Source organism: Chiloscyllium plagiosum, chromosome 8 (assembly GCF_004010195.1).
Source record: "Chiloscyllium plagiosum isolate BGI_BamShark_2017 chromosome 8, ASM401019v2, whole genome shotgun sequence".
NCBI lineage: Eukaryota > Metazoa > Chordata > Chondrichthyes > Orectolobiformes > Hemiscylliidae > Chiloscyllium > Chiloscyllium plagiosum.
This window is the reverse complement of record NC_057717.1, coordinates 105,372,770-105,397,615: the sequence shown is the minus strand read 5'-3', so window position 1 is coordinate 105,397,615 and position 24,846 is coordinate 105,372,770. Positions and strand designations below refer to the sequence as shown.

The 24,846-nt window shown below is 40.8% G+C and overlaps 1 protein-coding gene across 1 annotated transcript in view; it reads right to left on the bottom strand.

Annotated features, from left to right (window-relative positions):
* Positions 1-13,884, bottom strand: part of LOC122552293 (surfeit locus protein 4-like) — a 21,984-nt gene extending 8,100 nt beyond the window's left edge. Inside the window, exons 1-4 of the mRNA XM_043695006.1 lie at positions 13,459-13,884; positions 10,233-10,419; positions 2,331-2,407; positions 1,202-1,245 (exon numbers count right to left, since the gene is read on the bottom strand). Of these exons, the coding sequence (XP_043550941.1) occupies positions 1,202-1,245; positions 2,331-2,407; positions 10,233-10,419; positions 13,459-13,509 (359 nt within the window). The 5' untranslated portion in view covers positions 13,510-13,884. The remainder of the gene's footprint in view (positions 1-1,201; positions 1,246-2,330; positions 2,408-10,232; positions 10,420-13,458) is intronic.
* Positions 13,885-24,846: the final 10,962 nt, after the last annotated feature.

Genomic DNA, 24,846 nt, shown 5'->3' with positions numbered 1-24,846 from the left:
GTGACCTTGCCTTTCTGTCATGCCTTCTCTATTTCCCGGTACATGTTGCGTCCCTGGTCCTGACCACTGTTAGGAGGTCTGTACATAACTCCCATTATGGTTTTTTTGCCTTTGTGGTTCCTCAATTCCACCCACACAGACTCCACATCATCCGACGCTATGTCATTCAGCACCATAGATTTAATTTTGTTCTTAACTAACAAGGCAACCCCGCCCCCTCTGCCCACCTCCCTGTCTTTTCGATAAATTGAAAACCCTTGTATGTTTAACTGCCAGTCCTGACCCCCCTGTAACCACGTCTCTGTGATGCCTACCACATCATAATCATTCACGATGATCTGTGCCATTAGTTCGTCTGCTTTGTTATGAATGTTACGAGCATTCAGGTAAAGTGCAGGGGTGCTGCATTTCCTTACATTGACACATCTGGCACTAGGTAGAGTCCAATCTAAAAATGCAGCTAAGTTTCTTTAGTTAGGAGAAAGCAAGGACTGCAGATGGTGGAAATCAGAGTTGAAAAGTGTGGCACTGGAAAAGCAGAGCAGGTCAGGCAGCTCTGAGGAGCAGGAGAATCGATGTTTCGGGCATAAGCCCTTCATCAGTCATACTGCACAAACCAAAACAGGCCCTTCTTAAAAATATATTTAAAAATACTGTATTTTACAGAGGGATATAGTATACTGTATTTCTTTTATGGTGGAGAATTTTGTTTTACTTCATCTAGAAATGCAGTGCTGTACATATGTGGTACAGTATTTCAATTTGCTGTGTTATTCCCCTGGGCACAAATGTCCAAAGAGACCCAACTTTGACATTAACATCAATTTCTATGTGAACGTTTGATTGAAGTAGTTTCAGTTATGATTTTCAATTATGCAATCACAACTCTGTGAGGACTTTCTGTATATGTACTGTATACAGGACAAACTAGAATAAATTCAAAGATATCTAATCAAAATTTCTTTTTTCACAAATTCTCTCGAAAGAAAGGAGAGATTTAAAAGGATTTTTATGTCTACACATTCTTGTTCACACATAAAAGTCACTCTAACCCATGCTTACAGTTTTGAGCAAAGGGTGAATGAACTATGTTAAAGCCTCAAAGCTAAAGTTTTCATTTTAGCAGCCCAAGAAATGATCAGAAATTCTTTTCACTCCTGTACGTTAATTTTCAGTACAGCAATAACTCAGATTGACATACCTCATAAGGAATTTAAGGTCCCAGAGAATACTGTATGCAACAGTCTGAAAAGAAAAATCATAACAAACAAGTCATTATTTTCCTGAAACCACAACAGTCTAGATGACTGAATCGGATTATGACAGCACAGGAAGTAGTCCTCTGACTCATGAGACTGTGAGAGTGCCTTCAACCCATTCTCCTTTCCTTTTCTGAAAAGCATATACCTTTTCTCATCAATTATTATCCAGTTCTCTTTTAGAAGACTGGAGATTGTGCTTCCAACACCATTTCTGGCAGGGTTCTGGTTTTATGTTTTCATAATTTGTCAAATATTTTAAAAATTCTCTCTTACACTCCCACACTGTTCTTCCAATGATCTTAAATTTATATACGCCAGTTGATGGTTAACCAAACAGAAATAAAAACCCATTCCTCTGATTCATCCTGACTTCAGAGTGTGGAACAGAGGTTATTCTCACAGTATGCTGCTCAGCTCAGTTATACTGCTTTGGAGTAAGTGCATTTTAAGCTAAGTACCAGCATTTGAAAGTTACCATGGTTCCAGCCTTTATTTAGGTTTTGGGTATTTGTCAATCTCTTGCCATTGCTTTGGAGATGGGAAAAGCAGCATCAACTATACACCAAGCAAGAAGAAACTCAGCAGGGAGATAAGAATTCAAAACGGTGGACAAGTAACAGTGTGCTACAGCCTGTTTGGTGAATGGAAAGGGTGTGCAGTATTAAGAGGTGGAATAGAGAGCTATTGACCCAAATTGCATTCATTGCACCCTCCCCAGAGGGCAGCAATGCACTACTACAGGCAGCACACATAAAGAAAGTCAATGTAAGCAGATTAAATGTGAAGATTCAAGTTATTTCAAGGTGGATATGATAGGGGTGGTAACAGAAGATTAATAAAGGCCTCTGAGTACAATTACTATCTTGTCTATAGGAATGGATCATGAGTTAATACCACAGTACCCATATATCGAGTTACTAATTGCAGACTATTCACAGTGAGATAGATCCAGCACAAACATTAGCCTTCCCAGCAGGGAAGAAAGAACAGGGATGATGGAAAATTGCAAATTGGCGTTTATGCAATTCAGGAGTAAAAGAACAGTTTCTTTGTATGCCTGGAACTTACCTGCATAGCAATGAGTACAAATAAACCACAGCAAGCATAAGGCACAAACTTCCGACTCAGCACCAGGATGCAACCACCTGTAAACAAAAAAACTGATGTTAAAAAGAAAGTCAGTGTTAAAATTATCCAAAAGCTGACACTTTCAGGATAATTTTCAACTTGCACTAAATACCAAAAGATATAGCAAATGTTAAGAAAAGGACAATACTTGATTTTGAAGCTCAAATTCTTTTAACCATACGGTATTTTTGTAGAACATAGATCAGTACAGTACAGGCCCTTTGGCCCTCGATGTTGTCCCAACATTTCATCCTGCTCTAAGCTCAAACTAACCTATATACCCTTCATTGTACCATCTTCCATGTGCCTACCCAAGAGTTGCTTAAATGTTCCTTATGTATCTGACTCTCCACCCACTGCCGGTAGTGCATTCCACGCATCCATACTCTGTGTAAAGAATCTACCTCTGACATCTCCCTTAAACCTTCCTCCAATCACCTTAAAATTATGTCCCTTCGTGATAGACATTACCACCATGGGAAAAAGTCTCTGGCCATCCACTCTATCTATGGCTCTTATCATCTTGTACACCTCTATCAAGTCACCTCTTATCCTTCTTTGCTCCAATGCGAAAAGCCCTAGCTCCCTCAATCTTTCTTCATAAGAAATACCTTCCAGTCCAGGCAGCATTCTGGTAAATCTCCTCTACACTCTCTCTAAAGCTTCCAGAGGTGACCAGACCTGAACACAATATTCCAAGTGTGTTCTAACCAGGGCTCTTTCCAGCTGCAGCATAACCTTGCAGTTCTTAAACTCAATCACCCTGCAAATGAAAGGCAACACACCATACACCTGCGTGACAACCCTATCAATCTGGGTGGCAACTTTGAGGGATCTATAGACATGGACCCCAAGATCCCACTGTTCCTCAACACTGCCAAGAATCCTCCCTTTAACCCTGTATTCTGCATTCAAATTCGACCTTCCAAAGTGAATCACTTCATACTTTTCCAGGTTGAATTCCATCTGCCACTTATCAGGCCAGTTCTGCTTGAATTCCATCTGCCACTTATCAGGCCAGTTCTGCATCATGTCAATGTCCTGTTGTAGCCTACAACAGCCCTCTACACTATCCACCACTCCACCAACTTTTATGTCATTGGCAAACGTACTAACTTGTAATGGTAGACCACCTAACCTGTGGCCCACTTATCTCCATAAACTATCTCTGTAAAGACAAAATGGAGAGAACACACCAAAAAGTACATAATTAATCATCGCCAATCTTAAATCACTCAACACTCAGCTTCCGTTATGAACTAGACATATCTAGTTTGCAATCAGTGATTGCAAACTGTGCTTATGAGAATTGGTTGGGGTTACAACAGAGGCTACTATGCTTTCACATAGTTAAAAATCACACAACACCAGGTTATAGTCCAACAGGTTTAATTAGAAGCACACTCGCTTTCGGAGCGACGCTCCTTCATCAGGTGATTGTCACCTGACACAATCACCTGATGAAGGAGCGTTGCTCCGAAAGCGAGTGTGCTTCTAATTAAACCTGTTGGACTATAACCTGGTGTTGTGTGATTTTTAACTTTGTACACCCCAGGTCAACACCGGCATCTCCGAATCATGCTTTCACATGACCATTTCCTTGAAGTTGCTGCAATTTAAACTCATGTAACTATATTTTATCAGAACACTCCCATAGCAAACTCCATCCTCTGCCTGTCAGATGCTTGACTGATACCGTAACACTAATTTCACACTTACATCTATCTGTGCAGATTGATTTGATTTCAGATCTCTCTCATTTCGTCCTGTAGGCACAGAGCATAGACCAGAGTCTGACTTGCAGGTTCAGCAAACACAGAACAGCACAGAGTAGTGATTGCTAAGTACGAGTGCTAACTAAACTGCAGACATCAGCAGAGTGGTATGCTCACACAAACATGGGATTGTGCTATGTTCATTTCATGGATGTATCATCTCTCTCAGGACCAAGCTGATATACCCACTGATCTATTTGTGTTCATTCAGTCAAAAAGGTGAAACCCAAGTTACATTGAATTTCCTTACAAATCTGTTTCACACTTCTCAGAGAGCACTGCTGATGTGTCAAGTTTCTCAGCATCACGTCTTTGGGCTAAAGCTAAAAAATACTGAAAAAATTTAAAATCCTGGACATGACTGGACTTTACTGCCCACAATCACAGCCACAGTGCATGAAAGCAAATAGATATGTAGGAAATTATATCAGAATTCCCCTTCATGGTAATTATCACAATCTCTTCTGGCTCACCAGCTTTAACATGCTTGGCAACAGGAGATCAACCTGTGGCAGAATTCTGAGCTAGTCAAGTATTTCAGATAACTGCAAGCGATTGACCAAGCTACCTGGTTTATTAAAAGAACATGGAATGCTGGACCTGTTATTGGAGCTAGTCTTCTTGATATTAGCTTCAAATCTAGGGCGGCATGGTGGCTCAGTGGTTAGCAATGCTGCCTCACAGCACAAGGGACCCTGGTTCAATTCCCGCCTCAGATGACTGACTGTCTGTTTGGAGTTTGCACATTCTCCGTGTCTGCGTGGGTTTCCTCTGGGTGCTCCAGTTTTCTCCCTCAACCCAAAGATGTGCAGGTCAGATGAACTGGCCATACTAAATAGCCCATAGTGTTAGGTGCATTAGTCACAGGAAAATGGGTCTGGATTACTCTTTGGAGGATCGGTGTGGACTTGTTGGGCCAAATGGCCTGTGTCCACACTATAGATAATCTCTCAAAAAAAATCTTCCTGTCAGCCCATCTTCAATAGGGAATGGTGATCCCAGCTGGATAAAAAGCAGGAAGCTAACGAATACTCCATGCAAATGAACTGCTTTAGCTAGTGCAAAATTATAGGTGACATCTCACTTTGAGTGTTGTCAATTTGCACCCAGCTTTCTAACATTAGTGCAGTGTGCTCTCTTGGGGAGATGTGCACCATACTGAGCAAACAGAAACTCCTCTTGAATGGTGTTGTTTACATGTGATGCATTCTACAGGTGAACCACTCAGATGACTGAAAAAAACTTCAAATTCTTGTAGAAAATGGATATTTTTGTTGTACATCTGGAAAACCCTTCACTGACACCTGCAAGATTAACTGGAATCTCACAATACCATTTTGAATGAGGTGGTTCTTAAAAGTGTACATAATACAGCAAATTAAAGATTCGTCATCCAAGTTCTCTCTCTCTTGATCTCCAGATTTCTCAACCATCAGAAATATAAAGAAAGCTATTTCTAGAGGGCTCTAGATGTTGATCACTCATTCTCTACTCATTATGACAAATACTTCATCTTCTGCCAAACATTCGAGGCATGATGAAAACTGGCAAGTTCTAGCAAAAGACACGTTTGAAGTTCCACCCCTTTCTGGTCACATGCACAAAAGAATTAAACATTATCATGAAAAAAAAACCTTTTGTTGCTAACTTATGTCTTGTTGTGTCAATGTAAATACTGTGGTATCTATGAAATTAATGCTGTCTCTGTGTGTTGTGGTTTAAAGTTTAACAGATTTAACAATAATTGAGAATGTTGATAATTTCTAATTCTTCTTGAGATAGAGTCCACACAAATAGAGAGATCTTTTGTTAGCACAAAACTTAAATATTAAAGAGTTGGGAACAGAAGTATGCCACGGTACCTAAAGTATGTTCTGCCATTTAATAATGACATGGTTAATCCAAGTACCACCACAATTTAACTCCAGCTTCCTCCCTATAACCTTGGTTACGAAGAAGCTATCCACCACGGCCTTAAAAATATTCAACAATTCTGCTTTCACCATCTTTCAAGGAACAGAATTCCAAAGAGCCTTCAAAACTGTGAAAGAAAAAGAAAATGCCTCATCTCTCAAGTGGGTGATGCCACATTTTCAAATCGTAACCCCCTAGTTCTGAATTCTCTCAAGAAAGAATAATATCCTTTCCACATTATGCTCTATTAAGACCCTCAAGATCTTGTATGTTTTAATCAAGTCACCCCTTAAAGTCCAGTAGATACAAACCTAACCTGTCCAAACTTTCTACATAAGAAAACTTACTTGCTCTAGGCATTAGTCTGAAACCTTCTCTGAACCGCTTTCAATGCATTGATTTCCTTTCTTAAAAATGGTGATTAATGCTGTACACAATATTCCAGATACGGTCTCATCAATGCCCTGTATACCTGAAGCATAGCTTCCATACTTTTGTACTCAAATCCCCTTGCAATAAGTTATAACATTGTGCTAGCTTTCCTATTTACTGGTTATACCTGCAAACTGTTTTGCTACTCATGCATGAGGATACTCAGGTTCTTCTGCACCTCAGATATCTGTAATATCTCACCATTTGAATAATATGTTTCATTTTCATTCTTCCTGCCAAATAGATAATAATACATTTTCTGCTTCCCTCCTGTTTTATTTTGAATAAAAGAGTTAATGTGCTATTTTCCAATTATGGAACTTTCCCCAAATCTTTGGAATTTTGGAAAAGAAGAATTAATATTGCCACGATCTAACAGGGCACTTCTTTTAAGATCCGAGGATGAAGTCCATTAGAAGCCAGGGACTTTTCAGTCTGCAGACCCAACTGTCTTTTTTAAAACAATACATAATTACAGAAGCTTATGTTACTTTGCGTCAGTTAATAAAAGTAGCATGGGAGAATGAAAAGGTAGTCCCTGAGGTAAAAGGGGAAACCTAAAATAAACTAAAAAATGCCCTCCAAACCACTTCCCCACAATCACTTTGACTGATGTTCCTTTGACAAACAGTTATTCTTTCCATCATTTGGCCTTTTTTCCTTCTAAAATTTACCTCATCACCATGTCTGACTTATCTTTTCCTGAGTCAATTCCTTCTGATATTTTTGTTTAATGCATATTATTATCCTATTTGCCAAACTTTCAGATATTTCATGTTAGGAAAACATTTGAATCTTATGATGTTACTCATCCAAATATTTCATTCTCTTCTCTCCTGTTACAAGATATTTTTCTCCTGGAACACACTTCTACCTAACAGCTGCCCATTTCTAGACATTTCCCTATCAGATTATGAACAAGAGTCAACATTTCCATAACAAATGAAGATATTTCTTAGGTAAATTCACCGTTTGATGTCCAGTGATGAGCCATGCAGATCTGAAATATCTGAGGTTCAGTCCCTGATCTGTGTTTACTGATCCTGTTCAGACATGCAATGAGTTATATATGACTTCACTAGAAACTGCTTAAGTTGAAGATGAGCAAGAGTTATCTCCTGCCCACAAAATTAAATTGAAACCAAAGAAAGCTTTCCTGTAAAGCTTATAAGATCCTATTAAAGGTATTTCTGAGATCTTTGTTCTAGAGAAAAATGCATATCAGAAAACCAGCACAGCTCACCAAGCCTATTCAAATACAGAACAAAAACAAACTGTTGTTCACCTTAAATTGAAGAAATACTTTTTCTTATTCAATTATGGAATGAGACCTGTACTTCTGGGGTTAAACTTGGAGGAGAGATTATATAAATTAGACCTATTTTCTCTAGAACTTAGAAGGCTAAAGGGTGACCTGATTAAGATTTTAAGATATTAACAGGAAAAGACAATTTACAGGAAAAGACAGGCTATATGCAGGTAAACTATTTCCACTGATTGGGGATTCTAGAATCAGGGCATAGTCTGATAATTAGGCCTAGACCATTCAGAGGAGATGATAGGGACATAGTTAGGGTGAATGGTCAAGGTTTTTCCCCCAGGGTAGGGGAGTACATAACTAGAGGGCATAGGTGAGAGGGGAAAGATTTAAAAGGGACCTAATGAGCAACCTTTTCCATGCAGAGGGTGGTGAGTGTATGGAATGAGCTGCCAGAGGAAGCGGTGGAGGCTGGTACAATTACAACATTTAAAAGGCATTTGGATAGATATATGAATAGGAAGGGATATGAGCCAAATGCTGGCAAATGGGACTAGATTAACTTAGATTATCTGGTCAGCATGGATGAGTTGGACCAAAAGGTCTGTTTCCATGCTGAAAATGTGTTGCTGGAAAAGCGCAGCAAGTCAGGCAGCATCCAGGGAACAGGAGAATCGACGTTTCGGGCATAAGCCCTTCTTCAGGAATGAGGAAAGTTTGTCCAGCAGGCTAAGATAAAAGATAGGGAGGAGGGACTTGGGGGAGGGACTTTTATCGCATTTCCAAAGCCCCTCCAAGTCCATCCTCCCTACCTTTTATCTTAGCCTGCTAGACAAACTTTCCTCATTCCTGAAGAACAAAAGAAGCCAAATTATATAAATATCGAGCGTTTGTCGAATTCGGTGTGTGTTTTGTCCCTTCCTTGTGACTTGCAAGTGTACAAATAAATGACACTACTGCTTCAGATTTTTGTCTCGGACTGAAATTATTGAAGTGAGTGAGCTTTGTTTCTCACAGGAGGTGTGGGCGCAAGTCTTGCACATCCTGCGGTTGCAGGGGAAGGTGCTGGGAGTGGAGGTTGGGTTGGTGGGTGGTGTGGATCTGACGAGAGAGTCACGGAGGGAGTGGTCTTTACGGAATGCTGATAGGGGAGGGGAGGGAAATATATACGGAATGCTGATAGGGGAGGGGAGGGAAATATACTGTACAGCTCTATGAGGAAGCAAACAAAGGATGGTAGATGTTTGGTAGTGGATGTTGGATCAGTTGTTAATTTTAAATCTGAGATAGATACATTTTTGTTAGGCAAAGGTATTAAGGGATATGGCCAAAGGCAGGTACATGAGTTAGGCCGTAGATCAGCCATGATCTAATTGAATGGTGAAACACGTTCAAGGGGCTGATTGGCCTACACCAGTTCCTATGGGGATGTAATTGGCCAGGTCAGTATTTATTACCTATTCCCAAATGCCCTCCAGAAGATGATGAACTGTCTTCTTGAAATATCCATTTGGTGTAGGCAGACCCATAGTGCTGTTAGGGAGGGGGCAGGAGATTGTCCCAGTGACATAGCGATATACTTCCAAGTCAGGATAGTGAATGGCTGAAGGGGAATTTGCGGGTGGTGGTATTTCTATGTATCTGAACAATTTCTTCCTGGAAGACAAGGAGCTGTGGAGGATCAAAACCATCTTCAGGAACATAAATTATTAAAAGCTAGTGCAAAGGCCATCGAAGGTTGTTTGTCAGTGTGGACTACAAAATAGAGGAAGTTACACCTCAGTCATACAGCAAAATTGGCCTGTCTTTAGTTTTGGCTCCTACACCAAGTAGTAAACAAATTAGTCTTAGGGTGTGTATAGTGCAGATTCGCCAGCATACCAAGCATAATAGGGTTGAATTATAGCAAAGGTTGTGCAAGTATACCTTGCACTGCCTTGAATTTAGAAGGTTGATGAGTGACCTAATTGAAGTGGTTGAAATGATGTTGGATTCAATATGCAGTTTGAGAAAATCTATTTTATCCAGTGAGTAGATACATATCTAGGGAGCACAATCTTAAAAATAGAGTTTGGCTATTTAAGTGTGTAATCAGGGAAACACCTTTTCACACAAAGGATAATAGAATGCTGAACTTGCATCCTCAAAAGATGTCGATGTTAATTGAATGGAAATTGTCGCACTCCTATCAATGATGTTGATTAAAGGCAGGGAAGTGGAATGGAGTTACAGGTCCACTATTATTTAATATAACGACTAAATGAGTTGTAAAGGTTGAAAGACCTACTCCTATCTGCAATACCCAGCACTGCAATGTATTACAATGTTAAACAAAGCCTCTTAAGAAATGCTTAACGTCCTGAAGATTTCAGAGGCAGTGTTGGACACCAAAGCCATCACTTCTTTTTTCTGAATGAAACTACACAAATTTTATGAAACTCAATATACTATCCAATCACTCACCTAGCTGCCCGACCATATTAAGCAAAACAAACATGGTGGCAAGGAAGTTCCCACAGTGCCAGGCCATGTTGATGTAGTCACACTGTTCATTCCATTGGAACCACATGCGAATCCCATCTTCCAAGAATGTGCTGATCAGACACAAGTGTGCAACATGAGGCAGGAAACGCTTGGTCACACGTAAAAACTGAAAAACAAATAGAAATTATGTCATTCTAAAGTTAAAATGAGCACGTAAATGACAAATGTCAATGTGTTGTGACTGGCTCTTTCCTGCTTTTCTGGATTACTTTATTTCAACTGTATTAATACTGCTTATTCAGATTAATCTCTGATTGAGAGACAGAAAATGTTGCACACTACTTTTGATGAAGTGACTACAAAGTTCAGAGTTAAAAGGTGATAATCACACAGAGTTAGAGTGGAGTTATTCAGGTTTCATGGACCAATCAACCAGAGTTTAAGACAAAGAGAAGCCCCACAGATTACAGATTCACATTTCAGTCTTAAACGTAATAACAAAGGAATGTAGAACAGAAACAGTGTGGTTTTCTGCAGTAAGGAAATAAATATATTTTCTTTTGTAAGCAGTAATAAGTTTACATCTCATCCAGGGCTTTGTCTTACACAAAGATTCTGTACACAATTGGAGGCAAGGAATTTGGAAGCTGAACTGAATATTTTTACACGTCAATTAATCAAAATTCTAAACTCTCTTGTCAAGAGTCACTGTATTAAAAATAATGCATGCTTGCTCTTGTTTAAAAGTACATCCGTTGAATCAACTAATCCACTGGAAATTGGTACAAATTGTACCTATAAAATAGAACTCTCACTATATGTCCATGCCAAAAATCAATGTTTTAACTAAGTTTTACATCGACAGTATCACTATTTCAACATATTGTACAAAATGTACTATTTAGCTTTTAAATCAGGTGACCATTTACTAACATTCATCAAACCATTTAACTTTAATTTGCAAACTACTTATCCACTTTTCTAATAAACAAGGTTAGGAATCAAATTTCTGGTATGAACTGTTCTCTACTGCTTTGCTGATGACCTTACATGTAAACAGTGTCATTTGGTGATAATTTATTTCAGCAAGTTTTGAGAGGATTTGTAGCTCAAGTTGAGGTTCTGGATTTGGTTTGCTCGCTGAGCTGTTTCATCATCATACTAGGTAACATCATCAGTGAGACTCTGGTGAAGCACTGGTGGTATGGCCCACTTTTTATTTGTGTGTATAGGTTTCCTTGGGTTGGTGATGTCATTTCCTGGTGATGTTCTTTTTCTCAGGGGGTGGTAAATGGGATCCAAGTCAACGTGTTTGTTGATCGAGTTCCGGAGTGCCGCGCTTCTAGGAATTCTCGTGCATGTCTCTGTTTGGCTTGTCCTAGGATAGATGTGTTGAGGCCTCATCTTCTGCCTGGAAACCCTCCAACCACAAGGGATGAACTCAGATTTCTCCAGTTTCCTCATTTCCCCTCCCCCCACCTTGTCTCAGTCAAATCCCTCGAACTCAGCACCGCCTTCCTAACCTGCAATCTTCTTCCTGACCTCTCTGCCCCCACCCCACTCCGGCCTATCACCCTCACCTTGACCTCCCTCCACCTATCGCAATTCCAACGCCTCTCCCCCAAGTCCCTCCTCCCTACCTTTTATCTTAGCCTGCTGGACACACTTTCCTCATTCCTGAAGGGCTTATGCCCGAAACATCGATTCTCCTGTTCCTTGGATGCTGCCTGACCTGCTGTGCTTTTCCAGCAACACATTTTCAGCTCTCATCTCCAATAAGAGTCAACCTAACCATCGCCCCTTGATGTTCAATAATGTTACCATCATTGAATTCCCCCAAGATCAATATCCTGGAGGTTACCATTGACCAGAAATTCAATTGGACTCACCACATAAACACAATGGCTACAAGAACAGGTCAGAACCTAGGAACACTGCAGCGATTAACTCACCACCTGACTTCCCAAAGCCTATCCATCATCCATATGGCCCAATCAGGAGTTGATGGGAAAATACTCCCCACTTACCTGGATGAGCGCAGTTCCAACAACACTCAAGATGCTTTACACCATCCAGCTCAAAGTTGCACACTTAATTGGAACCATGTCCACAAAAACCTACTTCTTCCACCACTAACACTCAATACACACGACTGTTAGTATCTACAAGATGCACGGCAAAAATTCACCAAAAATCATTTGACAGCGCTTTTTAAACCCATGATCACTTCCATCTAGAAGGACAAGGGCAGGAATACACCCCTGCAAGTTCCCCTCAAAGCCATTCATCATTCTGACTTGGAAATATATTGCCTTTTCTTCAATGTCACTAGGTAAAAATCCTGGAATTCCGACCCTAATATCATTGTGGGCCAACTTACAGCATAGGGACGGCAACAGTTAAAGGAGGCAGCTCACCACCACCTTCTCAAGGGGCAACTAGATATGGGCAGAAAACACTGGTCAGCCAGCGATGTCCATATCCCAATAGTGAATAAAAATTGCATAATCTAGTTATACTATATACTGCATTCACCTAATAAATCAAAGAACTTGATCTACCCAAAACAACAAATGGGAAAACTGATCTACACTTGGCAAATATGGCTTTAGTGCCCTATAAATAAATACAGAATAAAGTTTGCCCAAAACTGCAAGATGGCACACAATCTGTTTCAATCCACGTCAATGTCACAAACTACTGAATCACTTGTTTTTGTGACTAAACAGAACCGTTTTCGCTCTCCCTTAGAGTAAGGGTTTATGAAACAATCATACACAAGAAATTTGCTGAATTTAACTTTAAAAAATGTAAGCATTTGAAAGATTTCGGTAAAGTTTAGTACACCGATTCATGTGTTAACACACTCTTTTAAAACATGAACAAGGTGTTGTGCATTATGAAGGGTTTTTAACTTTATGAATTAAGACATTTAGTCCTGTTTGATCTAGCATTAACTTTTTTTTTACAATAAGCAGTACTTCATTGTAGTGTTTTATCGCACAGCCACAAGGTGAGGGATCCCAGCTCAGCACAGAGTATGTTGAGGGGTCAACCCTCGTGCCCAGGCTGCGGCTGCGGCTGCTGCCCTCCTACACTAGGCCCGAGATTCCCCCCCACCCCCCTCTCCTAGTAACACGATCCCCGGGCGGAGGGTCCCTGAGCGGCGGCCGGTGACCCTGGCTGAGGCCGGGCGGAGGCTAACCTGGTCAGCGAGGTCCTCGGCGGTCCCCATCACATCAGACTGCACCGACATCTCGGTGTATCTACTCCGGGCGCGGGGCGGGGGAAGAAAAGGGGGATGGGCGAAGGCGAGACTGCGCCGCGTGCCCGATTGCCACGTCTCAGCGCGCCAGGCAACGGGTACGAGCCCGGTCGGCGGCACGTAAGAGCCGGAGGCGGAGGCGGAGGCGGAGGGGGGACTGAAGCGGACGTGAAAGAGCTTGAGGAAGCGGGCAATAAATATAGAAGGAAAGGCGGACGCGAAAGGAGCAGCCGCCCTCGCGGGGAAAGCGGACGCGAAAGGAGCAGCCGCCCTCGCGGGGAAAGCGGACGCGAAAGTGATAGGGAGGGGGGAGAGGAGCAGAGGAAGGGAAGCGGACGCGATAGGAAGAGAGTGGGTCGGGACCTGCGCAAGATCTCAGGGACCATTGGGAAAGCAACACGTAGGTGGGAACTGCAGGTTTACACACACCGCCAACACAAGGACTGGCCAGTGAGGAACCAGTAGGGAATTGGAGGTTGTATAAGTTTTGAAATGCGAATTCGCAGAGATGGATTGGGTAGCCTTACGAAGAGTTCAGAGGGCATAGGCAATGGTTCATGTTTAAAGAACGTGTGCATGAAATAGAATTACTAATTCCTGTCTGGCGCAAATATAAAAGAGGAACCGTGACTCTCAAAAGTTAAATTAGACGTGGCATTAGATCCAAAGTGGAAACGATAAAATTGCCAGAAAAAAGTCAGCAAACCTGAGGACTATAACAGTTTAGAAATTCAGCAAAGAGGACGAGGGGAAAATACGAGAGTAAAAATGCAATCAAGATAGAAATTGGGCATTAAAAACTTAGAAAATATGTGAAGACAAAAAGAGTACAAGACAAATGTAGGTCAGTTACAACCAGAGGCTGAGGAATTTAAAATGGGGAACAAAGAGATGGAAGAAGAATTGAACATGCTACTTAGGTCCTGTCTTCACAAAAGAGGGCGCAAATAACAGCTCTTGAAATGTTGCAAAACCAGGAGGCAGTGAGAGGGAGGAATTGAAGGAAACCATATTAATAAGAAAATGGTGCTGAGGAAATTAATGAGGTTAAAGTTTGTGAGAAACAAAAGCTCACTCACTTTAATAATTTCAGTCCGAGACGAATATCTGAGTCAGCCATTTATTTGTACACCTATAGGTAGGTGCTTTGTCTAATTACCAGGTAAGGTAATGACAAAATGCACACTATATCCCAAAAAACCCTTACAATTTATACAGTTTCTTTTCCCATATGTTTTCCTTATTCCATTGTTTGTTCCCTGCTTCGCTTACGTCACTCATTTCCTTAAGACTGATCCCACAACTTCTGTTTATCCTGTCTTGTCCGTGACAAACTCTTATCTCTGACTCCCATAAGGGTGTTTGACGTCAGTCTACCGTAGGTTATTGATTAGGCATATCTTTTCTTCTATCAGCATCTATTTCCATCCAGAGGCCACTTTGACCTCTTTAATTAGGGTTTGTTCCTGTATCTCTGTGCAAGCGAGGAGAACAGATGTTTTCCTGTTTGCCCATATATCCACCATTGTTCTGTATTCACGTCTCATGCTAACATATCCTTTCTTTTTGCTGAATATGTATTTTCTCATTCCTGTTCTGTATCAGAATTTATACTTGCAGAAACAACATTAATTCATTTATATCCCACAAGTTTGACAAGTCATCAGGGCCTGATGATTCACATCCAAGTATACTAAAGGAAATATTGGATGCATTGGTGGCCACCTTCCAAAATTCTAAAGACATCTGGAGTAGGGTGTCTTTCTACACAAGTCAATGGAAGTAGACTGGCAGGTGAAGCAAACAATTAGACAGGCAAATGGTATATTAATTTTCATTGCAAGGGGGTTTGAGTTCAGATGTAGGGATGTCTTACTGCAGTTGTACAGGGCCTTGGTGAGACCATACCTGGAGTTTTAGTCTCTACCTAAGAAAGAATATACTTGCAGTGGGAAGGTGTGGCAGTGGTACACTAGGCTGATACCAGCAATTTAAAAAAAAACTGCAGATGCTGGAATCCAAAATAGACAAGTAGGAGACTGGAAGAACACAACAAGCTAGGCAGCACCAGGAGGTGGAGAAGTCGTCGTTTTGGGTATAACTCTTCTTCAGGAAGACCAGGGATAGCAGGAATATCCCATGAAGGAGATTGGTTTGACTGGATCTGTATTCATTAGAATTTAGAATGTTGAGAGAGGATCTGACTGAATTCTCTGTCAGAAGGCTGTGGTGGTCAAGTCACTGAATTTTTTCAAGCAGATGATGGATTTGTTTTTAGCTTTTCAAAGCATCAAAGATTATGGGGTGAAAACAGGGATGTAGTATTGAGATAGATAATCAGCCATGTTCATGTCGAACTGTGGACCAAGCTTCGAGGGCCAAATGACCTTTGACTGCTCTTAGTTTCTATATTTTATAAAGTCTTGAGACACTGCAACAAGTAGAAACCAAACAGGTGGTTGAGCAAGAGAAAGAAAGTGCCTTTATGATTTGGGAGGCGAAAAAGCGATTTGATTAATTAAACAGCTTGCATTTTCATAGGACTTTCACAGCCACTGGAGTTCCCAGAGCACTTAACTTTGAAACTGCTTAATTCACTGTATTTTCAATGTAGTCCTGTACAATATGCAAAATGTGTGCACAGCAAGCTCTCACAAACAAGAAAGTGATGCTGTCCAGTCAGTTTTTTAAATGTTGTTTGTCGAATACATACTGGTCAAAACACCAGGGAGAAATCCGCTGCTCTAGAAATAACTCCCTGTAATCTTTCTTGATCTTTAATTCAGTCTGCTCTCATGTTCCTGATAACTATCTAAGGATGAGAAAATCTTTCTTTGGGACATTTGGTGAGCAAGGATCATTTTGATGTGACACCATTGCAGATGCATCACAATTAGCCAGTTGTTTGCATAAAAGATTGTCATTTTAACATGGAGGTATATCTTCAGGTGACATTAAAAACAAAGGCTATTTTACATGGGACACATCTGGGCTTCAGTAAGATACCAGAATTGAAAGGGCAGTGTAGTAATCCACCATGATGTTTATTCTCCACATATTTAGTTATTAGTGAGTTTTGCAAGATTTGTAGATCAGATTGAGGTTCTGGATGTAAGTTTGCTCGCTGAGCTGTAAGGTTCGTTTTCAGACGTTTTCATCACCATATTAGGGAACATAATCAGTGGGCCTCCGGTGAAGCAATGTTATGATCCGCTTTCTATTTTTGTGTTTAGGTAAACATATAAAGAAAGCAGGTAAAAACAATGACTGCAGATGCTGGAAACCAGATTCTGGATCAGTGGTGCTGGAAGAGCACAGCAATTCAGGCAGCATCACGTTTTCATCACCATATTAGGGAACATAATCAGTGGGCCTCTGGTGAAGCAGTGTTATGATCCGCTTTCTATTTTTGTGTTTAGGTAAACATATAAAGAAAGCAGGTCATATCACCAGTGCTTCACCGGAGGCTTACTGATGATGTTACCTAGTATGGTGATGAAACATCTGAACCTGAATTGCTGTGCTCTTCCAGCACCACTGATCCAGAATATAAAGAAAGCAGGTCATATCACCAGTGCTTCACCGGAGGCTTACTGATGATGTTACCTAGTATGGTGATGAAACATCTGAAAATGAACCTTCCAGCTTAGCAAGCAAACTTACATCCATATTTTGTTATATTTCACATGTCAGTCTAGAATTTTTCTTTAAGTGCCCTCTGAAATATGTGCAATAAAAATAATTTTTAATATTGCAATTCATTTGAACTGAATTTCCTTTCTTATCTTTTTGAAATGTAGACATTTAAAATTGACAGTCTGTCTTTAGTGGGAGAATAAAATGGAACTGGAAACATGCACAGAATCACTCAATAAACAAAACAAATATTTTTAGCTTTGGGATTTAATCCAGTTACTAGAAGTACTGTGCTCCAAAATAAGTTAGAATCTAGGATGCTGGATATTGCTAGTAGTCTCAACCATACTACAAGAGAAATGGCAAGGATCTTTCCAATGGAAAAATGGTAAAATAAAAAGTAAAGGTGTCTCTGCTAAACTTCAGTTGAATAGTACTGATGAAACAGTAAGTTATCTAATTATTCTTGATCACTCATTGGATAAATGCACCATATATCTGGGTTATGAAACTGGAAGATTCACAAGTAAACTGGCTTACTTTGAAGCTAGACTGGCAATAAATTAGTAGGCAGTTCAGATAAAAATATTATAGCTTTTCATTTTGATAGTTTTCATAAATTTTATCACAATTGAAAGATTGGTTATTGAGGTTTAAACTGATCTTTTCTTATTTTGTTCTACATAGAGTTATACTCATTAACTGGAATGATTCAAATAGATGAGTTCGAGGAATAATTAATTTTTCAATGTTGTTTGACACTATGAAGCATCTCTGCCCTCAGGACAGTCAGCTTTTTCAAGATGCAGCTATGAAGAATCCTTTTAATTTGTGTGTGATATTTATTTAGCTAACTGCATTAATAAACTTCAATGAAAATTATAGATCTTGTACTTCAAATGACCTTTTAGCAAATATCGCATTCTGCAGCTATTTCCAGAGTGTGTACATGATGTCTTAAGAAACAAGAATGGGTTCTCTTGTTCAAGGCTGGTTTTGTTTTTGATTCCCCGAATGCTGACACCCTGCCCTTTTTAAAGGTGGCATTTATTACCAATCTCTGTCTGCTCTGAAATGGGGTAGGTCTGATAGAGTGAACATTTTTAGTGTTCACACTAGGTTAAGGACAACAGCTTTCCTTCAGTGACTAATTGGTTTACGACAGTCTAACAGCTGCATTGTTGCTTTCTATTTCCAAACTGCTATGATGGAGTTTCAGTTTATGTTTTTAAGATTACTAGTGTTTACTCTGGAATGAAGGGTTACTAAAGGCTGCTAATCTTTCACAAATGCCTACTTCAGTTATGTGAAGATTATCAGGTTTTGGGGAGATTGAAGACTATATTAGGAACCAATGGTATGGCACGGCACCTCTTCCATCAGTATCAATGATCATGGCACAAGGTGGCATTCAAAACAGAAAAAGAGAGACAATCTTTGGAGAAATAGAGATGATGAGATAGAGAAGAGAAAACAAAGAAACCAGCATTGTTTTTATATCTACTTGACTGAAATCTGTTGCGGACTACTGTTGCTCACAGTTAATATGTCATTAAGAGACATGCTCATGATATCGCCATTGCATCACAGCATGTGACCCAAGAGTATAAAGTACTCATACTCCACCTTACCTTGGATCACTTGAAATATCATGTGGTACTGGAAACATGCTCCTTTGTTGTACGCTAATATTAGCTCAGACACTTAAATGCCCAAAGAATGCAATGTTTGGACATGATAATTAGCTATATTAAATAACTTTTTGATTCTTCAATTCCAATACGTCCATGCCTATATGGAAGATAATATACTGTAACTATCGCTGCATCAGGTAAAACATCTGTAGGATACAAACTGACATCATTTACTTACAGCAGCTCATAGAGGAGTATGTAATCCACCTAATGCACCACAATTTAATAGCAATGAACCAGCAAGAGATCGAATGGGGGGAAAGAACAGAATTTTTAAAAATGGCATAATGCAAAATGTCACAAGTCAATTTATTCACCTTCAATCATTTGCTTTGCACCCTGTGACCAGTAGATGGCTATGAGGGACTTATACTTGTTGAATGCAGTATTCCATCAGGCATATGTGACTACAGAGAATTCGTGTAATGAACTCTCAGATACTTCATAAAAACCAAAAGATCTGGGCATGCTGTAAATTAGAAACAAAGACAAAAATTGCTGGAAAAGTTCAGCAGGTCTGGCAGCATTTGTGGAGATAAATCAGAGTTAACATTTCAATCCAAAGGCCCTTCCCCAGAAACATTAACTCTGCTTTTTTCCACAGATGCTGCCAGCCCAGATACATCATGTTTGACACACGTGGTATAGTTCTGGAATTATTTCTCCACTCATTATGGGGTGGCACAGTGGCTCAGTTGTTAGCCACAGAGCACTAGGGACCCAGGTTCGATTCTAGTCTTGAGTGACTGTCTGTGTTATGGACGAGACCAGACCACTTGAAACATTCTTAAGCAGGCAGCCCAGATCGTAACTTTGCAATTTGGTTTGGTAAGTGTACAGTGAAAATTACCCGAAGTAAATTAGCTAGGTTGACTACCAGATTTTAAAACAGACAAAAATTTATTCACAAAATTACAGAATGAAACACATAGAACGGAATAAAGAGTACCTAGAGAACTGAAGCAAATCTTAGCAGGACTTATACACTTAATGGTAAGGTCCTAGGGAGTGTTGCTGAACAAAGATATCTTGGAGTGCAGGTTCATAGCTCCTTGAAAGTGGAGTTGCACGTAGATAGGATAGTGAAGAAGGCATTTGGTATGCTTTCCTTTATTGATCAGAGTATTGAGTACAGGAGTGGGGAGGTCATGTTGCGGCTGTACAGGACATTGGTTAGGCTACTGTTGGAATATTGTGTGCAATTCTGGTCTCCTTCCTATCGGTTGGGGAGTCCAGAATTAGAGGTCATAGGTTTAGGGTGAGAGGGGAAAGATATGAAAGAGACCTAAGGGGCAACTTTTTCACGCAGAGGGTGGTACATGTATGGAATGCGCTGCCAGAAGAAGGGGTGGAGGCTGGTACAATTGGATGGGCATATGAATAGGAAGGGTTTGGATGGATATGGGCCGGGTGCTGGTAGGTGGGACTAGATTGGGTTGGGATATCTGGTTGGCATGGACAGGTTGGACCGAAGGGTCTGTTTCCATGCTGTACATCTCTATGACTCTATAACTCAGTCTATCCAAGCTAGACTTAATTATGCTGTTCTGAATATGCACAACAATCCCAATAAATAAACCCCTTAAACACAGAGCAAAAAATGAAACAAATGCCTACAGGTTGAACTTAGAATGGCAGAAGGAGAGAGAATTTAGCAGCCTGTTTCCACACAGCCCACTGCTCTAAATTAACTTCAGTTTCCAGGACTGGCCACTCACCTTTCATTATACAGGTCACTTATAAACATAAAAGCTTTGGCCTAAAGTCTCATCTGTTACATATAAACAAAAAGGCTTCTCAATACCCTTTTATCTCTGTACCAAACCCAGCTGTTTTGGAGCCCAGAGTGTTTTATGACCCCTCTGAACAAAATAAAGGACACAGTATCCTTGAGAATAGCTTTTAGAAAAAGGACCAGCTTTGTGACAGTGTGAAGTCTGCAAATTCTATGTATGCATGGGTTTCCTCTGGGTACTCCAGTTTCCTCCCACAATCCAAAGATTGCAGGTTAGGTGGATTGGCATTGCTAAATTGCCCTTTGGTGTTAGGGTTATGCAGGCTGGGGTGAATTAGTTATGGGTTACAGGGATAGGGTAGGATGCAGTTTGGACGGTCAGTGCAGAATGGCTGAATGACCTTTTTCTGCATGTAGGGATTCTCTGATTTTTTTTGCTCTGTGTTAATGTGTTTGTTTATTGGGACTGTTGTGCATATTCAGAACAGCATAGTTAAGTCGAGCTGAGTTCTGTAGATATTCTTTAATCTGTTCTTTTTGTTTCATTCTGTAATTTTGTGAATAAATTTTTGTCTGTTTAAAAATCTGATAGTCAACCTAGCTAACTTACTTTGGGTAATTTTCACTGTACACTTACCAAAACAAATTGCAAAGTTATGATCTGGGTTGCCTGCTTAAGAATGTTTTGAGTGTCAGGCCTAGTCCATAACATAGACAGTCACTCAAGGCTGGAATCGAACCTGGGTCCCTAGAATGGCCTCTTCCTGCGTGTAGGGATTCTCTGATTCCTGCTCACTATCACTATTTACTGATTACCCTCTGTTCTGACTACTGCACAGCCCATTTACCCACGTATGGTAAAATCTGTATCTAGCACGCATCAAGCTCACTTCAAACTGTCAACTGTCAAAAAAAATTAATAAAAGCTATTGGCTTCATGCTGGTTTCTTCTGACCAGAAGTCAAAGACTTGATAGGCCAAATGGCTTACTTCTGCTCCTTTATCTTATGATCTTATGGTTCGAAAAATTTACAAATGTCCGTCAACCAACAAACACTAAATAACCTCCAATCTACTCCAGAATGTGTTTATTTGCAATAATTAAAATGTCTGGGATTACCAATGATGGGTTGCAAAAATATGATGATCTCAAATTGTTGTTCTTTGCTCCCAAAAGATAATGAATAAGAAATGACAGAATTCAGTATAAGTAACTCAAGGCTTGGTGAAAGACAGAATATGTTTTGAACAGGTGGCTTAAGGATTGGGTAAAGGGCAGAGGGCTTCTGTTTTTGCTGGGAGCTCATTCTGAAAGGGAATAATGCAGATCCAGTGGGCAAACAGACTGGTAAGTGGGGTGGTGGCAAGGAAAGTTGGAGCAGTTATTTTGATCGTGACAAAAAAAATGCACTCTTTATGTTTTGAAGGAGGAGAAGTAGAAATGGGATAGCAGAAGGTAGTGATCCAAGAAAATATAGGAGGATGTTGAAGTGAATAAGGATTGTGTAGTTAGCGTAAAGGCAGAGGGACAAGATATCAGCAAGTAGTTTGCTATGGAATTCTGGAAGTCAGCAAATAAAAAAGACCAAATATTCAAAGCATATTTGGAAGGTCACTGATATTCTGCAATAAGTAGTATTGCCTGGTATCTCAGCTAACCATATACTTCTGTAACTTGTACGGATGCTTTTGAAATTTAGACTGTTAATCTAACCCAAATAAATCATCCATTTGGACAAAATAAAAGGTTAAATAGGCTAGTATTTAAAGCAAATTCTTATAAACTAATTCACTTAAGGTAAGATTCAAGTCATCCCATATGGGGTTTTGTGACACACTGGTATGCTATGTCCCTGCTTCTGGACCGAGTTCAAGTCCCACCTGTTCCGGAGATGTGTGATAACATCTCTGAACAGGTTGATTAGAAAATTAAAACAAAAGAATCTCACCTTTCCATCGATTTTCCTCCAGGATGTCAACTCGGTCCATCGTGAACAGACTGAAATTGAGCAGGAGTCTAGTTGTGGTCCAACTTAGTGTTATGACCAGGTAAGAATGGAGTGAGTTGCGTCCTCTAGTTTCAACTTCTATGGTTGACAATAACAAAGACATAATGTTCATTTTTTTAAAGTACATTTTTATTGATATAAAGTGCTGACAGAAAGTGTACTCATAGCACTGAGCACCCTCTTTTCTATGTAGATTTGTAGGGATCAGTCAAAAGTGTAGTCATTTTTGAATAAAATCCCTAACTTGAAAAAAACGAAAGAGGTCCCTGCTAGATAGTTCGTATTTCTGCGCTAACTGATAAAAAGACATCATATTTTAGACCAGATTGTTATCAATAAAAAAAAGGAAAAGAAAGACCTGACTGGACTTTTTTTTTAAAGAGAGGTAGAGATATACCCAACCAACACTATTATTTATACATACTAAATTGTTCAGATCAAGTTAATTTATCCACAAAGAGCCTTGACTTCTCTGATGTGTACAAGAGATGTACAGATCCATCTAAGGTGATCTGAAGGACCGTCAGATACCTCAGAGAATACTGGATCCCAAGCTCCCTCAGTCTTTTCTTGATGCCGTCACAGGATTTTCTTTTCCGGATCACTGCCACTGAAAAATCCTGGAAGAACATGATCTTAGAGCCCACATAAACTAGGGCCTTCAGATCCTTCCCCTCGATTCTGGAAACTTCCACGATTCTCTCCTTATCTCTATAGTGATGAAACTTCACCCATACAGGACAAGGACATTGGTCCAGACCTGACCTCTGCTCTGTGACCAAGTGAGCCCTCTCAATCTTCAAGCCTCTCATTCCAGCCTCCAAGTTGAGGAATTTTGGCAACCAGTCCACAATAAATTTCACTGGTCGTTCACCTTCCTTAACCTCCGAGGTAAAAACAATGACTGCAGGTGCTGGAAACCAGATTCTGGATTAGTGGTGCTGGAAGAGCACAGCAGTTCAGGCAGCATCCAAGGAGCAGCAAAATCGACATTTCGGGCAAAAGCCCTTCATCAGGAATAAAGGCAGAGAGCCTGAAGCGTGGAGAGATAAGCTAGAGGAGGGTGGGGGTAGGGAGAAAGTAGCATAGAGTACAATAGGGGGGGGGAGGAGATGAAGGTGATAGGTCAGGGAGGAGAAGGTGGAGTGGATAGGTGGAAAAGGAGATAGGCAGGTAGGACAAGTCCGGACAAGTCATGGGGACAGTGCTGAGCTGGAAGTTTGGAACTAGGGTGAGGTGGGGGAAGGGGAAATGAGGAAACTGTTGAAGTCCACATTGATGCCCTGGGGTTGAAGAGTTCCGAGGCGGAAGATGAAGCGTTCTTCCTCCAGGCGTCTGGTGGTGAGCGAGCGGCGGTAAAGGAGGCCTCGGACCTCCATGTCCTCGGCAGAGTGGGAGGGGGAGTTGAAATGTTGGGCCACGGGGCGGTGTTGTTGATTGGTGCGGGTGTCCCGGAGATGTTCCCTAAAGCAATCTGCTAGGAGGCGCCCAGTCTCCCCAATGTAGAGGAGACTGCATCGGGAGCAACGGATACAATAAATGATATTAGTGGATGTGCAGGTAAAACGGTCTTTGCGGAAGGCGGAAAGGGGTGGGGAGGGAAATATATCCCTGGTGGTGTGGTCTTTTTGGAGGTGGCGTAAATGTCGGTGGATGATTTGGTTTATGCGAAGGTTAGTAGGGTGGAAGGTGAGCACTAGTACAGACTACAGATTCAAAAACACCAGCAACGGTTCTCCTTCAAGATCCTCTGCTCCACGCTCGCAGCAATGCGCCGGCACCTAACCTCTCTACAGTCAGCCCTGCCTCAGCTGCGGGCCACATTCTCTCAGAATTGCAAAGGACCCACTTGGTACTACATCCTCAGGAGAATTCATACTCTCAACAAACAGTATTTCAATTCCATTCAAACATCAAAAACTGTAAGTACAACAAACTTTTATCTACCCACCTCCATAACCAGCACTCCTCAAACATTCCAGAAGATTCCCCCGGCCTCGGAAACTACGCAGACGCCAATTGCCATGTGGCTGATGCAGCTGCCACCCCCACGCTGATTGATGATGTCACTTCCGCCCCCATTATGGCCACTGCCCCAACCACTTCCACCCCTCACAATTCCTCATGCATCACATGTGACATCACTTCCACCCCTCACATCATCGCTGATGCCATATGCTCAGTTACTTCCGCCACCCCTACTGCCGTGGTCACCACCACTTCCTCCCCCACCCGCGCCACCCCCCTGCCTTCT